At 34.8% G+C, this 15,246-nt stretch overlaps 1 protein-coding gene across 4 annotated transcripts in view; it reads left to right on the top strand.

The window, feature by feature from the left end:
• Positions 1-14,716, top strand: part of NAA16 (N-alpha-acetyltransferase 16, NatA auxiliary subunit) — a 63,203-nt gene extending 48,487 nt beyond the window's left edge. For 3 of the 4 annotated variants that reach the window (XM_084510049.1, XM_084510048.1, XM_084510050.1), the window contains 11 exons: positions 2,615-2,687; positions 2,920-3,089; positions 3,468-3,620; positions 4,555-4,683; positions 5,232-5,445; positions 7,202-7,395; positions 8,126-8,234; positions 8,769-8,867; positions 9,898-10,041; positions 12,621-12,718; positions 12,976-14,716. In XM_084510049.1, the coding sequence (XP_084366175.1) occupies positions 2,615-2,687; positions 2,920-3,089; positions 3,468-3,620; positions 4,555-4,683; positions 5,232-5,445; positions 7,202-7,395; positions 8,126-8,234; positions 8,769-8,867; positions 9,898-10,041; positions 12,621-12,718; positions 12,976-13,176 (1,584 nt within the window). In that variant the 3' untranslated portion in view covers positions 13,177-14,716. The remainder of the gene's footprint in view (positions 1-2,614; positions 2,688-2,919; positions 3,090-3,467; positions 3,621-4,554; positions 4,684-5,231; positions 5,446-7,201; positions 7,396-8,125; positions 8,235-8,768; positions 8,868-9,897; positions 10,042-12,620; positions 12,719-12,975) is intronic. The other variant, XR_014689786.1, reaches the window with a different exon arrangement.
• Positions 14,717-15,246: the final 530 nt, after the last annotated feature.

The raw sequence follows: 15,246 nt of genomic DNA, 5'->3' as shown, positions 1-15,246 counted from the left end.
AAGAACATCTGTCTTTGGAAACAGCCAAGTTCATTTCAGGCACAGAAGACCATCCTGTGGGTGATGAACAATTCTACAGCTGGGCATTCAATGCATTTCTACCTCCTCTTTTCCCTCTTTCGCTGACCATTTTGCAGTAGACATCTTTTTGCTAAAGCAGAAGTGCTTTATTGGTATTGGGGAAGTTTGTATGAAATTAATCCCGTATTTTACAGTGATACTTGTGCTGGAGTACAGTTACTGTTTGACCTCTCAGGCTGCTAACTATTTGAAAAATGCTCAGTAATACCAAGGTGGATCTGATTCCTGGATGTTACAAATCTTTTTCTGGCAACCAAAGTTTTTTTTCTACTACTTCTGGGCTGGGCATCTCAGAGCAAGCTTGTTGGTGTAGAAGGGAATGAGAAGCACACATACTTCTAGTTCTTTGTACCACTCTGAACTACTAATACAAGATGGCTTTGGAATAGAAGATGATTTCATCTCTTACAGTGTAATCTGAGCTTCAGATGCTTCAATTTGATAATTCTTTTTAGAAGTTTTAACATAATCTTCATGAAGAATGATGTTGTGCTTTGAAATAGTGAAATACTAATGCCTTTAAGATGACAATGTTGGCTCTAGCATAATGATAATTGGTAGTAAATCCAAGAGACGTGTTTTACTACTTAAATTGCTGTTAATATGGGCGTACAAATTGTGGTTCACATTTCTAGACAATTTGTTTCATGAAGTGGCACGTGAGCGAGAAATTGTTACCCTAAAGTGCTAGCGAGAGACTGAAGTAAAACAGCATAAGCATAAAAAGGAGGTGCTTGCTTCAGCATTTAAATTCATCTTAGAGAAAGCAATCTTCCAAGATTTTCTGAGGGTGCTGAAGGTTTCTTTAAGCAAATAGATGTCTGAGACCGGAGAACGATTTAATGCATTTATTTGCCTTTGTTCATTTGTGACTTCCTAGCATTCCTTTAGCATTTGGTAATTATTTGAAGTCTAGTAATGTTTGATGATATTTGATGAGATTCTTGCTACTAGAAATTTTCTCATGAGATTTGCCCAGAGCTTTTCAAAATGTGCATATCTGTTTATACATTTTATTACATTTTTGAGGCATTTACACTGGCTGCATATGACTTGAGTGTGTCACCTTCTCTGCTCTTTGAAACAAACACCTGCTATTTCTTACCAATTGCACTGATGTAGTAGTACCCTTCAAATTGAAAACTTTGTTTTTCTAAAACTGTGTTGGGTTTACACGGCAAGGTTTTGGTAGCAGGGTGCTACAGGGGTGGCCTCTGTGAGCAGAGCCCAGCAGCTGCCCCGTGTCAGGTCAGAGCCAGCTCCAGGCAGCTCACCCACCGCTGGCCAGAGCTGAGCCAGGGAGCGATGTTGGTTGGGCCTCTGGGAGAGCAGATGGAAGAAAGGGGGGAAAAAAAAATGCTGGGCAACAGCAGCTGGAAGAGAGGAGTGAGAAGCAGCCCTGCAGACCCCAAGGTCAGTGCAGCAGGAGGGCAGGAGTTACTCCAGGCACTGGAGCAGCAGTTCCCTTGCGGCCTGTGGAGAGGCCCCTGGTGGAGCAGGCTGTCCCCCTGCAGCCCATGGGTCCCACATGGAGCAGATCTCCACACTGCAGCCCATGGAGCAGGTGGATGTGGCCTGGAGGAGGTTTCTACAATCTCCAGGTTTCACCAGATTGGTTAATGTAGCTATTATTCTGCTGTGCTTACAGCCAGATCTCATTTTTCAGGACCATTTAGCATTTTGGATATATATACACCGGTCACGTTTCTCTCTGGTACTACTTTTGTTTCCATAAGAGGCTGATTCTTTGTTAGATATGGCAGGCACATTTACAGTGTAACTATAAAACAGGTTGAAAGTTTTATAAAATGCTTAAAAAGTAATTTATGGCACTTGTAAGACATGAACCTGGTATTGGAATAGATCACTGCCATGAGAAGCACAGGTACTAACATTTGTGTATATTGTAAATGTCAAACTTCGGTAGTGTGAGCCCAGAACTGTATCAGTGAATTTTGAGTCTTCAGCCATAGAAGGGGCAATGATACAGTTGACAAGTCATGAATTCAGAAAATGTTAGCCTTAATCAATGTATAGATTGTATATAAAAGGATGTACTCTGTGTGCTAGGCCACAATGCCTTCTTAACAACAAAATAAGTAAATAAATCCTTTAGTAGTAGAAAAAAGAAAAAGTCTCCTCTGTATCTTCATTGTGTCTTCATCATGCCCAGTCTTTTCCAAAGCAACTTGTTTCAGTTGTATCAATTCGGATACTTGAAAACGAATACCTTAATTAAAAAAAAATAATAATCAAAAATATAACTTCTGAAGGATAGTAATCAAATATACTTGATTACTTTCCACTGTAAGCTGCTGAAGATTACACCTGCTTCCTGTAGTATCACCAGTTATAACTAATGATCAAAAGTAGCCTTGGAAAGGCAAAGTAAGCCATATAAGGATACCTACAATATTTTTCCAATTAATTATTTTAGTATAGCTTCTCAAATTTTGCTCAAGTATTTTTCAGTGTGTTAATTTATTTATCCACAACAGTTAAACGAAATTGAAGTTGATATTTTTGTGTGCAGGTGTCTACAATCCAAGAACTTGTTACTGGTTATGAAGCCTCTTTGAAAACTTGTGACCTTTTTGGCCCATGTGGTAAGTTTCTTTGGATTTGTATTAATTACAGTGTAATTACTAATACTTTTTATGACAGTTACAAAGAACCATTGAAGTGCTGATACTTTTTTGCAAGAAAATAGTTGTAGTACCTTTTTGTAAATTATACCGTTATAGAAAATACTTGATGAATCTTTTGTGCTCTGTTTTTCGTGTTTATTTTTGAAGTGCAGTCTTACTGTTTACTGTAACTCTTTCTGTTTTGTTCCAGAAAATGGAGAGAAAGAGCCCCCGACGACGCTACTCTGGGTTCGGTATTTCCTGGCACAGCACTTTGACAAACTTGGCCAATGTTCTTTGGCCTTGGATTACATCAATGCAGCAATTGCAAGCACTCCAACATTAATAGAACTGTTCTATTTAAAAGCAAAAATTTACAAGGTAAAAAGTGAACTTGGACATGTGGAGAACGTAGTTCAAAAACAGAAAGCCCCATGAAACTGTTGTGAACGTGTGGATAGTAATGCAGTTTGCAATATTAATGGGTATTGATTTTCATGCATTTTTCTTTTTGTGCACTGTTCTGTCAGTAAGAAAATCAAAACCTTTTTATTTTGTTACTTTTTTGAACCAAGTCACAACTTAAAACAAATTGTTCTAAAAGAATATACTGTGGAGGGTGGAGGGGGCCAAACAATAATATTTTTTCTTTATTATTTCTGAGGGAGAAATGCCTGTAATTATAGATTTGAAGAATTGGTCAAAATCAAGTTTATTCTGAAAGCTGATTTAATTTCTCAACTACTTTCTCCCTAACAGCATGTAGGTAACCTGAAAGAAGCTGCAAAATGGATGGATGAAGCACAATCTTTGGATACTGCAGACAGATTTATCAATTCAAAATGTGCTAAGTACATGCTGCGAGCAAATATGGTGAAGGATGCAGAGGAGATGTGTTCTAAATTCACGAGGGTAGGTCTATTGCTGTAATGAAGAGAGGTTTAGTTAGCCTCTGGCATCTCAAGTTTCACTGTTTCTTAAACAATTTTTGACCAAAATCAGAAATTTATCTTGAAATAGTCTATTTTTAAGATAATGATCAAAATAACTTGGTGATAAATAACTATGTAAATACTAAAAATTTACCTGGTAAATACTGAAAAAACAGTCAAAGATACTTTTCCAAAGATACTTGTATTTTTGTAGTGACATACTTCTGAGTACCTCTCTGCAAACACATCTGATTGATAACTTGTTTGCAAAACCTGCATTTGTCAGTAATGAGATCTGAATTAATTGCACAGGAATGTGCAAGCTACTATGTTATGATTTAGCATCATCATAAGTGTAACTAGTACTTAAGCATTTTCTTAAAGCTAGTACTACAGATGAAAATTTTATAAAGCCAATCCCATCCCTGAAAGGCAGGGTAAGCTCTATAAATTCTGTTATCTTTTTAATATTGATCTAGATTATTGAAATTGTTTAAAAAAAAAATAAATAAATCCTGTGGTTCTTTTTTTTCTTGAAAAAGTATGAAATCTGAATCCAACTTCCTTTTATTTTAGATTAACTAGTTCTAAAAAAATAATAATATTTTTATGTGATAAAGCAGTAAGTATATGGCTGGAATTTTGTAGGTGCTGTGTATATAAGCATAAGTTAATTTCAAAGATGTTGAGACACTAATGTTTTTCAGATAATTTTTAGAAAATCATTTAAAGTTATCCCTTTATATCTTGGGAAGCGTTAGGGTATTAAAAGTAGTACTATCAGTTGCTGTGAGGTTATATCAATTTATATGACATTCCAAGTAGTCTCCTACTGACAGGATGGAACTAGTAGCCATGTTTGAAAAAAGCTGGGAAACTATAATGGCAAAAAGTGATAATGACACTTATTTCAGGAAGGGACTTCTGCTATGGAAAACCTAAACGAGATGCAGTGTATGTGGTTCCAGACTGAATGTGCTGCAGCTTATCAAAGGCTAGGGAAGTATGGTGATGCCTTGAAAAAATGTCACGAAGTAGAAAGGGTAAGTAGGTACAAACAGTCAATTTCTCTCCTGATGTTTCTCATACAGTAATGAAAGATATTTGCTGATGCAAACAGCATGAGCTTCTTTGCATAGAAAGCTTCTAAATTTTTTAAATGGGTTAATTCTTGAAGATTCATTGTAATAGCTAGAGATGACATTTGTTATCCATTATGTGCAAAACTATTATTATTTGAAGCGAAAAGGATTCAATATAATATTTCATGTCTCTTATCTGCAGCTATTTCTACATTAACTTTATGATGTCTTTGGTGAATTGTTTTTAATAAAAGCAATCACATTTCAGTTGGCTTTTAAAGAGTGCCTAAACCTTTGACTAGTATTATTGTTTTTCACAAACAAAATGGGATTTTCCTGGGTGTGTTTTTCCTTCTGACAGCTACTCTTGAACAATCAGTATGGGAAGAATAGTTTTATACTTGCTGAATATTACCTGTAAATAATATCAGATATAAATTATCTCCATCTATTTAAAAGGGTAAATCAAGGAAATGCCTAAGACTTTCTCTTTTTTTTCCTCCTTGAAGCATTTTTTTGAGATAACAGATGATCAATTTGACTTCCACACATACTGCATGAGAAAGATGACTCTTCGTGCCTATGTAGACCTTTTGAGATTAGAAGATGTGCTCAGGAAACATGCCTTCTACTTCAAGGCTGCTCGATCAGCAATTGAAATCTACTTGAAGCTTCATGATAATCCTCTTACCAATGAAAGCAAAGAACAAGAAGTGAATTCAGGTACCTAGACCATAATGGAGACTCATGTGTATGACAAGTAAAAGCTTTTAAGCTAAGTAAGCTACGTACTATAGAATTAATGATTTGTAATATACATTCTGTTTTTGTTTATAATTTGATCGGTAACTGAAAAGAGATCATAGGTAACATCCTATAGCTTTCCCTCTGTTCTTTGCTCTCATCATATTTTAAAAACAGGATGTGAATGAACCTAGTTATAGTTGGAGTACTTGAGGAGGAGCTGTATTTCAGAATCAGAAGAGGAAAAAACAAATTGAATTCACCCATTTATCCATTTAAACAAGTTGTGTTTTTTTTTTCTTAAGAGAATAGTTGCTTCTCCTTTTGTGGAATCACAGCTACTGTCAGCACTGCAGTGATTGTTGACAAAAGGATGAAATTAATGCCTGGCTTTTTGTAAAGGGAGAGAGACTTGACATGGAGCAAAAATGTTGAGCTAAAGCAAAAATGCCACTTCATGTTGCTAGTACTGTTTTACCTTTTATTGAGGTGAATGAGGTCTTCCCCCCATCTGTTTGTTTATGATGCACATATAGAAGGAGGCACATTTCACAGCATAGTTCAACTTGCATCCTTTTTCTCTCCAGTTTTTATTTTGTCCTGTATGTAATGTAAAACAGGTGTGTGACAGAGGACCTTGACACTAATATGTAACAAATTAAAGTGAGGAAGACTAAGTCATATAGTTCATTTGCCTGCTGTGAATATGAATTCAGTAAGCTTATGCACAGGGCAAGACAGCATTGCATGAATGGGGGGAAAAAGAACATTTGTTTTTCCTTGCTTCCCAGTCTCAACTTTGGCTGTAGAGCCTTGGAAGAGGTTTTGATAGTCACAAAAAGGATGTGTTAGTCCCTCAGCAGCTTCTTTTTCTTTTTTTACATATTATTTGCATAAATCCTGTTCTCCGAAACATGACAGAAGTGGACCAAGTAGAGATTACAGTACATTCCCAGCTAAAGCAGGAAAGAAAAAAAAAAAAAAAAAAGCAGGAAAGAAAAAAAGGAGTGAATGGGAAAGGTTGAAGACTTCCCACTTCTGTAGAAAACCATGTTTTTTTCTGTATTCTGCTTTTCACACAACTGTTAAATTTTCTAGGCTTATCTAAAAGTTAATGTAGTCTACAAATATGAACACAGCCAGCAGAATAAACTCTCATAAGATGGTATTATTAATACATACTAGAATATTTCATCTCCCAACCCCAAACAATACCCGTTTTTGCTTGCATCCATTTAGCTTGGCATTTGCAGAAAATCAGAGGTATTATCATGACAGTACGTGGGTCAGACACTTGAGTGAATGATAATAGGCTTGTTTTAAGTTGGAGTATAAATCAGTCAGGATGTCTTTAGTATTAGAAGCTGAGCTGCAGTCAACACATAGGCTTAGTATTGCCCTTGAAAATCCATTTTTCTAAGGCAAAATCTGTCACATGGATTTAACAACTTCATGTACTTAATATTTCAAGTAGCTGAGGTTTCTGTAACAGCTATGAAAGAAAATATGCAAGAACAAGTGTCGTGCTGTAATCCAGTGGTAAAAATGGACTTTATTATCACTATATATAGTGATAATAATGTGCTGGCAAGAGCTGGTATTTCTGGAAGTTACTGTAAAAGTACATCACTTCGACATGGTTGGAAGAGCATAATGGAGTGCCTCAGTGTTGTTTGAGACAAACAGGTTTTCTAGTTAAAAAGTTAAAATAAGTTACCTGTTACTTAATCTATAGAAAATCTCTCAGCCAAAGAATTGAAGAAAATGCTTAGCAAGCAGAGAAGAGCACAGAAGAAAGCAAAACTTGAAGAGGAAAGAAAACATGCAGAAAGAGAGCGACAACAAAAGAATCAAAAGAAAAAGCGAGATGAAGAGGAGGAGGAAACTAGTGGACCCAGGGAAGAACTAGTTCCTGAAAAACTGGAAAGGGTTAGCATGGTCTCTACATTAAATTCATGTCATTGTCATAAAAATCTCCTAATACGGGATTATTATGAGGTTCTTCTAAAATAATCCATCAGTTTATATAAAACCATTTTTGCATGCAAAGACACCTTTTTTTGTAGTCTACCTCTACTTATACTGAAGAGAAGTCATATTTTTTTTTACTCTAATAATTTGAAGTTCTGTATTAATATTCTGAATTTATTTAAATTTTGGTTGTTCCAATGGTAGGCCATCTTTCGTTAAGATAGATACTAAACAGAAAGATGGTTCTCGCCCAATGTACTGTGTTGATCTTCATACAGTGAATAGAGAAAAATTAACAGAAATATGATTGCTGTCCAGAAAATATAAAGACAGAGACAGTATTTCTCTAAGTACAAAGAACTTCCCCGTATCAGAGTAACTTCAGAAGTTGTCTAAAGCGTTCATATTTACTTTTTAAATGCTAACTTACAGCATGACTATGCTACATGAGCAGTGCCACGGTTAGCAGTGATGTTGCCTTTGTCAATATGAAATCATGAGAACACACTTTTAAACCTTACCGTTCAAATAAAAATGTTACAGGTCAGTTTAATTCGGATAGCTATCTACAGTTCACTGTTGACCTCTGATAATTTACATGGTATGAATAACAATTATTGGTGGGTTTTATCAGATGTTTGTTTCAAGTTTTAACTTTTGTGTGTTTTTTCTTTTTTTTTTTTAACAGGTAGAAAATCCATTAGAAGAAGCCATTAAGTTCCTTATACCACTTAAGAATCTTATCGGAGATAACATAGACACGCATTTATTAGCATTTGAAATATACTTTAGAAAAGGTAAAGTATGGCTTGGTTTTATTTTTGCTTTGCAAACTTTTAATTCTTCACTGTGGCCTATACTATCTGATTATAGTTGAAAATTGTCTGAAATAACGATTTCTTTAATTGACTAAAGCAGGAGCTTACTTGATATCCAAGAAATCATAGGACAAAGAATTTTTGTTCAGCAACCCATCAAAAAAAAAAAAGGTCAGAGCAGAATAAGCTTTAGCATATGCTAATGAATGCTGTAGAAAGATATTTGTAGTGTGATTGATAATTACCTAGGGTAACGCAAATCCAGACAGTGAAATTATCTATGCTGTTTTGTCAGTTTGAGCTATAGACATTCCTATATTCTTAAGTAATTTGGGTATGAAAAGTAAATCTTCCGGAATTCTTTGTAGGCCTCAATGTTTGTACTTTTGTAATGTACTTTTGTACATTTTGTAATGTGTGTACTAGATTTGCTAAATAAAACAGTAGTTGATGCAGAACTTTCTAATTTTTTGTATTCCTAATCTCAATGTTTTTGTTTTTCTCTTCCCACAGGAAAATTTCTGTTAATGTTACAGTCTGTCAAAAGAGCTTTTGCTATCAACAGTAATAACCCATGGCTACATGAGTGCTTGATTAAATTCTCTAAAGCTGGTATGTGTGTAGGAAGTACGTACATATGCATGTATAAGGATACAGGAAGTAATGTGGACAAAAACTTGTTTTTATAATGTATAAATATACTCCTGAAACACAAAATTTAACAAAGACAAAAAAAAAAAAAAAACAGTTTGTTTTTTCTAGGTAACACCTAGGAAAGCACAGATTGTGCTATGTAAGGCAGCATGTATGTATTATGTACTCTTTCCTCCATTAATCCACTAGGTGGACCCTGCAAGTCACTCTGTGTTTTAAGAAAACAAATGGCAAATAGGGGAGAAATATTCTGACCAAAGCCAAGTATGCATTATGAGTGTTAGGCAGCATTATTGTGTTAGGCAGCAGCAAGTAGACATGGCAGAGAGCCCATATGAATGATTCATCTAGAAACGTATCTATAATGTTTTTATAGAGCTGAAAATGAAATTGAGTAAATGTTTCTGCATTTTAAGTGCAATTAAGTTGACTTAAAAGTCTGTTAAAAAATGGCATGTTAAAAAAAGCTACAAAGAGTAGAAAGTAAACAAAGACACTAGAGCTGATAATTACCTAAATGTATATCCTGTTTGCTCTGAAGATGTACTACCAAGTCCAGTGCTTTATTTTGTCATATGAATCTGTTTTTCAGCTGAAATATACAGCCTTAAATTTCTTAGGCTGATAGCAGAAATTATGCATACGACAGTGTATTGATTGCGTATTTCTTGTTGGCTTCATTCCCAATTAAGTGATTTAAACTAAAATAACTGTAGAAAGCATATGCTACTAGTCAATGTGTATGTTTGCAAAATGAACACTTTTCAAAATTATAATCAGAATCTGACAGATTTGTTTTGTGAATACTAAAGCTTGTGCTTACTTGTAATACTGTTGAACTAGAATTTGTTTGTGTACAAATTTGCAAAGAAAAAAAAAGCAAACGGATTTAAACAGTGATGTTTGCGTTTTCACATTGTTTTCTGCAGTTATTTAAAAGTTGTTTTTTTTTTTTTTTCCATCTCTCTCTTACCCTTTCTCTTTCCAGTATCTGACCATAGTAACCTCCCAGAAATTGTGAGCAAGGTCCTAACTCAAGAAATGCAGAAAATCTTTGTTAATAAAAATTTGGAAAGTTTTAATGAAGAGTTTCTCAAACACAATGCTACCTCCATTCAGCACCAGCTGTCAGGTTTGTTTAACTTCGTAATGTTTTCGAAATGAGTTGACTTCAGTGATTCAAATCAAGAACATTTTTCTGCATTAACCATAAATTGGAATGAACCAGGAGCTTACTGTATGTTTCCTTTTTTCCTCTGCCTTCTTTGACTGTTTTAAACAAACAAAAAAAAACATCAAGTCATTCACTTCATAAGATGCATGATGAACCTGCTCCTTACCTCTAGAAAGTGTAATTAAGCTACCAAACCACCATAGGTATTCAAGTGTGGAAGCACTGTCATCCCTCCTGTTTCAGCTTCTAGTGTTGAAATAATTAGAAAATATAAAACAGCAATGTTTATCTCATGTAATAATAATCAATCCTATATATTAGAAACAATGTTTTTCCCCCTCTGGTTTCTAATTAATTGGGATGTATCTCACACATTCTCACAGCTTTGTCAAGTAGCAACAGCGTGAAGAAAATATGATGACAACCTTGTTCCTTTTGTTTTTCTGCTCTGTAGGCAACAATGAAAATGTGCACATATGTCACTTTCATACTATTTGCATAGAAAAAGTATGAGTAACTGCTGGAGCTAAGTGGAAGGAAGTTGAAATTGAAATTTTTCACTTCTCCTGAGTCCAGAAAGTTGTGGAATAAAAATCAATCAGGCGCTTAAAGTGCTTAGAACAGTACTGATCTCACTTAGTAAAAATCTCACTGTAAAAATTACCCAGGCTCTGAAAGAATCCCTAGAGAATGTTAGCTCCAGAAGATGGGTCATCTTGCTTAAAGGAAGGTTAGGCAAGTTACCCCAAACTTGGAGTCCATTAAAAGAGCTCTGTTTCAGTACAGTGACTTGAAAGAAATACTTGCACCCTTTCCTGTGAGGAAGTTCAAGATTTGGGAAATCAAGTTGCAGGTTTTTCAGCAGGTGTTTGCTACAGGTTCTTACAGATGTGTTCTTGTGCTTTTGTTACCTTGTTAGGCATCTAACTGGATATTTTCCAGGTTCTGCTTTCTTGTCCTCCATTATTATGGGAATAATACGGTCACTTTGTCCTAACAATTGTACAAGCCGGGACTATAACACCTGGACACTTCATGTCTGTAGTGTCTTTGAGAAGAAAGCAAGCTAGATCATTGGTGGTGGCACCCATCTTAGAGAGATGTCAGGGACCTCTTTGAAGGTGAAATCGATAGATATTCAGCAGAGGTGAGGGACGCAAGTGTGTAAAAGCCCCTTTATATCCTTAGAGTCCATTGATCACTGTGATTCAACAGTGCATCAGTTTACAGGCAGCAACAAAATTGGGACGAGGATTAAAAGTGAGCTCTGGAAGGAAATAAAATCCTTTGTAGCTTTAGGACTTTGTGTCAGTCTTCTGTTTATGTTGACACAAGTTTAAAATGGTTGATTCATCTACTGCATAACTTAAAACTTCTTTAACTGGCATCTCTAATCCAAGTTTGAAAATGCAAAGTTCCAAAGTCTGAGTTTCCAAGTGAGTTTTCTTAGCTAAAATAGTTTCTAGTAATAATATCATAGGCAGAATTTTAAACACTTTTCAACTTCTAAAACATAAACTCCCTGACTTAAAACAAATGTAACCAGGTTAAATATAATGTTTCTTGACAGTGATAACTCAAACCCAAATATATTTGGTCTGGTAATTTCTTTTCTGAACCATTCTGGGTACAGAAAGCTGTTAAGAACTATGAAACTTATTTTAATTAGGAAAGCAAATTTAATGATTGGGAAATAAGTTGAACAAGAAGAGGCAATACACTTAGAATGTGGGTTTTTAACTTTTCTATTTAAGTGATTTCTTAAGACTTGTGTTCCTTGTAGTAGATTAGATGTGAGATATGTCTGTACTCTGTATTTTGAAAAAGAAAAGTCCATGGAATGCCCACATTTTCATCAAACTAAGAGTTTATATTATGCCGATACAGAGCAACATGGTATCTTGCAGAGATGCCCAGACCAGTTTTGTTAAAATGTTTGTGGTCCAATAAACTGCATGGTTACATTAATACAACATCTTCTCACCAAGGTTATCTAGCCCAAGCAAAGTACTAAACATGTACTTTGTCATGTACAAAGTGCATACAATTTTTAATCATGTACAGAGTGAAGTAGCTCTGCTTTGGATTGCTCTCTGCCATACAAACAGATTTTTATGGCGTTCTTCTAGAATGTGTTCCAAAATTGTTTGGTAACTGGATTAGTCTGTTAATTCATTTATCTCCAGTACTTTTTCAAGAAGTATTAATCAGAGTATCTCTGAGGAAACATCTCTTACTCACTGTTATGTTTATAGTATGGATTTCATTTAGCCTGCTGATTTGAAGAGCTTAGTCATGATCATTAATGCATTTCATTTTTGGAGAAGCAATCCATGTTACTCAGTCCCCGTGTTCCTAATGAACTTCAAAATAGCTTTAGTTTCATTGGTTTTTAGTTATTTATAATGAAGGAAAATATGATTTAAAATTAAGCCCTAATTCGCATTAAATGTTTTGGATCCCGTATGTCTGCCTATGCAGTATTGCATTTAGGAATGATATTACCTAAATGTGTGGTTTTTTTTCCTTGTGCTAAGGTGCAAAAATGATGTATTTCCTGGACAAATCAAGACAAGAAAAAGCTATTGCTGTGGCTACCAGGTTGGATAAAAATATGAGAGACAAAAATGTGAAGGTAAAAGATACAGTATTTAGAGACAAAAATATATGGGGTCTTAAATAATGTATAGTTATCATGTATGTTATCACACAGTTTTATATTCCATGATAAACATTAAAAAGAATGTTGTTTTTAAACTTGTTTTGAAGTAATTATATCTGAATACCAACAGAGCACCTGTTTGTTCAGATTAGTATTGTTTAACAGCACATCCTTTTAGTAATAAAACAACTGTAAATCCCACTTACTAACTGTTAATTTTCTTTCTGTAGACGTTAACAAAGGTTTTCGAGGCACTGCTTGATGGCAGTTTCGGAAGCTGCCACACTCAATGTGAAGAATATCAAGCAGCATGTCATAAACTGTTTCCTTTTACATCTGCCTTTATGCCTGCCACAAATGAGGACGATAGCAGCATTGCATCTGTGAATCATACAGCCATTAACCATGATTTACTGTCTAATGAAATATGAAATAGCGTGTGCGAGCCCACGTGTGTGTCTAGCTACCTACACACACACAAAACTCTGACTGTCATTACATGCTGGCTGGATATGGATCAGGGTTACTTTTCCAGGTTGTATTTTAATATCTTTAACAGGTATAAAATGAAATATTTGGATAGTTAAATGAAATGGATTATACTATTAGTTATTTTTTTCTCCCAACAAAAACTGCCAATATTTATGTAAACATTATCCTTAATCACCATTTTTCATGTTTATACTTGTACAGTTTTAAGTCTTTTAATAATCCATCAGCCCTCCCTCACAAAAAATTATGGATGTTGAAGATTGCTTTCACATAAGTGTCATTACATATGCATATAAATGTGATCATATCTTGTTAATAAATTCTTTTGAGCATTTTTAGCAGATTAAGACAGAAGTGCTGCTTGAATTGCCCTCTTCATCTTTTACTGTTTTTCTTTTTTTTTTTTTTTTTATTATTTTATCTTTGGTCATCTTGATTTCTTTTGAAGCACAGTGAACATTGGCGGTTTGCATGTTTTTGTAAGGTGTGTGTCTTATGGAACCAGTGTTGATGAATTTGAAGATTAGGTTTGTGTAAAAACTAAGGGTTTATTTTTTTTTTTTGGAAACGGTATTCTATCTACCTTGTGTTCCATAACTATCATTTTCTTAAGTTTATGGTCGGTTTAATGTTTTACGTTCCAGTATTCTCAAGCAATTCCCTGAAAATACAATGAATCTGATACTGTTGTCTGTCCATTTTACTCTTCTTTCTCTCTTCTGGTTTCTCTCCCCATCTGTTCACTTCCTGTCACTTAAATTTAAAAAAAAAAATGCTGCTCCAAATTTGGGCAAATGCGTAAGGTACAGGAATGGAGGATATAGTTGTTCTCTACATCATTAAACTCACTGCTAAGTTTACTGTGTTACCTCCATTAAAAGTCTTAGTTGTGGACTTATGGCCAATACTCCAGTACTTCTCATGCCTAAATACTATTGCTTTAGGAGCTGCAAAGCAAATAGTATCCGAGGAGTGTTTTATATTTTAAAACTATTTAAGGGAGCACAAAGAGGAAGACTACAAATCACAATGAACCTTTTTCTTACTCTGTATTCTGGTGCAGTAAATATTAAATATACAACACATGAAAATGGAAGTTTGACTCTAATATACGTATTTAAAGCATAATGCTGGACAAAATGGCTACATACGACAGCTTTACATTCTATAAGAACTGCTATCAAAACATTACTATACTGTGGCTTGTACAGGAAATCCATTTTCTGGAAAACTGTAATGGAATCATTCGATCGGTTTTGTTTTTATTTCACTGCAATGTAAATAATTTCAGTAATATTAACTAGCCCCTCTAAGGCAAATATACATTCATGAAGAGGGGATTTTATTAAGACAAATAAACTGTTCTAATTAAAATTCTCCTTTGTGTGTCATCTGTTTGGATTCAAAATTGTTGAATGGAAAACTCACTGTAAAATATTGCCAACATATGTTATGCTGTAATAAATTATTTTGTACACACTTGCCTTTGGTTTGGAATTTTTGTGTTTATAGACATCAAACTGCAGTCCATTCCACATTCATTAGGTTTTTCATTTCACTTACAGCAGTTAATGTGCTGAAGACAGTGATTATTTTTTAAGGTATGTTTCTTTATAGTAATATATTACTCTTAGAAATGTGGCAGGATGTTTTTATCTCAGGTACTCACTATGCTGTTTGATGATGAACAGCTTCCTCAGAGATGCCTCAGATAGGGAAAGATAACTGACCATAATGGAATTGTTTTGGCTCATTTGTACCCTAGAAGTGTATTATTAGCCTGCATAAGGTAAATAAGTTAATTGGTACGGTCTTTCTATGTCTTTCAGCAATGACACCTAAGGTGCTAGAGATTTATTTCAGATCTTCAGAAGAGGGGTGCAGCACTATAGATGGAATGGTAAGACTTCCACCAGCCCTCTGGTATTTGGTGAACTATATGCTTCAAATCAGACTGGAGCAAAAATACCTGGGGTATCTTTTTAGCATTCTATTATTTGAGGAAGTAG

Source organism: Aythya ferina, assembly GCF_964211825.1.
Source record: "Aythya ferina genome assembly, chromosome: 1".
Taxonomy (NCBI): Eukaryota; Metazoa; Chordata; class Aves; order Anseriformes; family Anatidae; genus Aythya; species Aythya ferina.
Note: the sequence above shows the minus strand (reverse complement) of the source record. Positions and strands in the feature narration are given on the sequence as shown.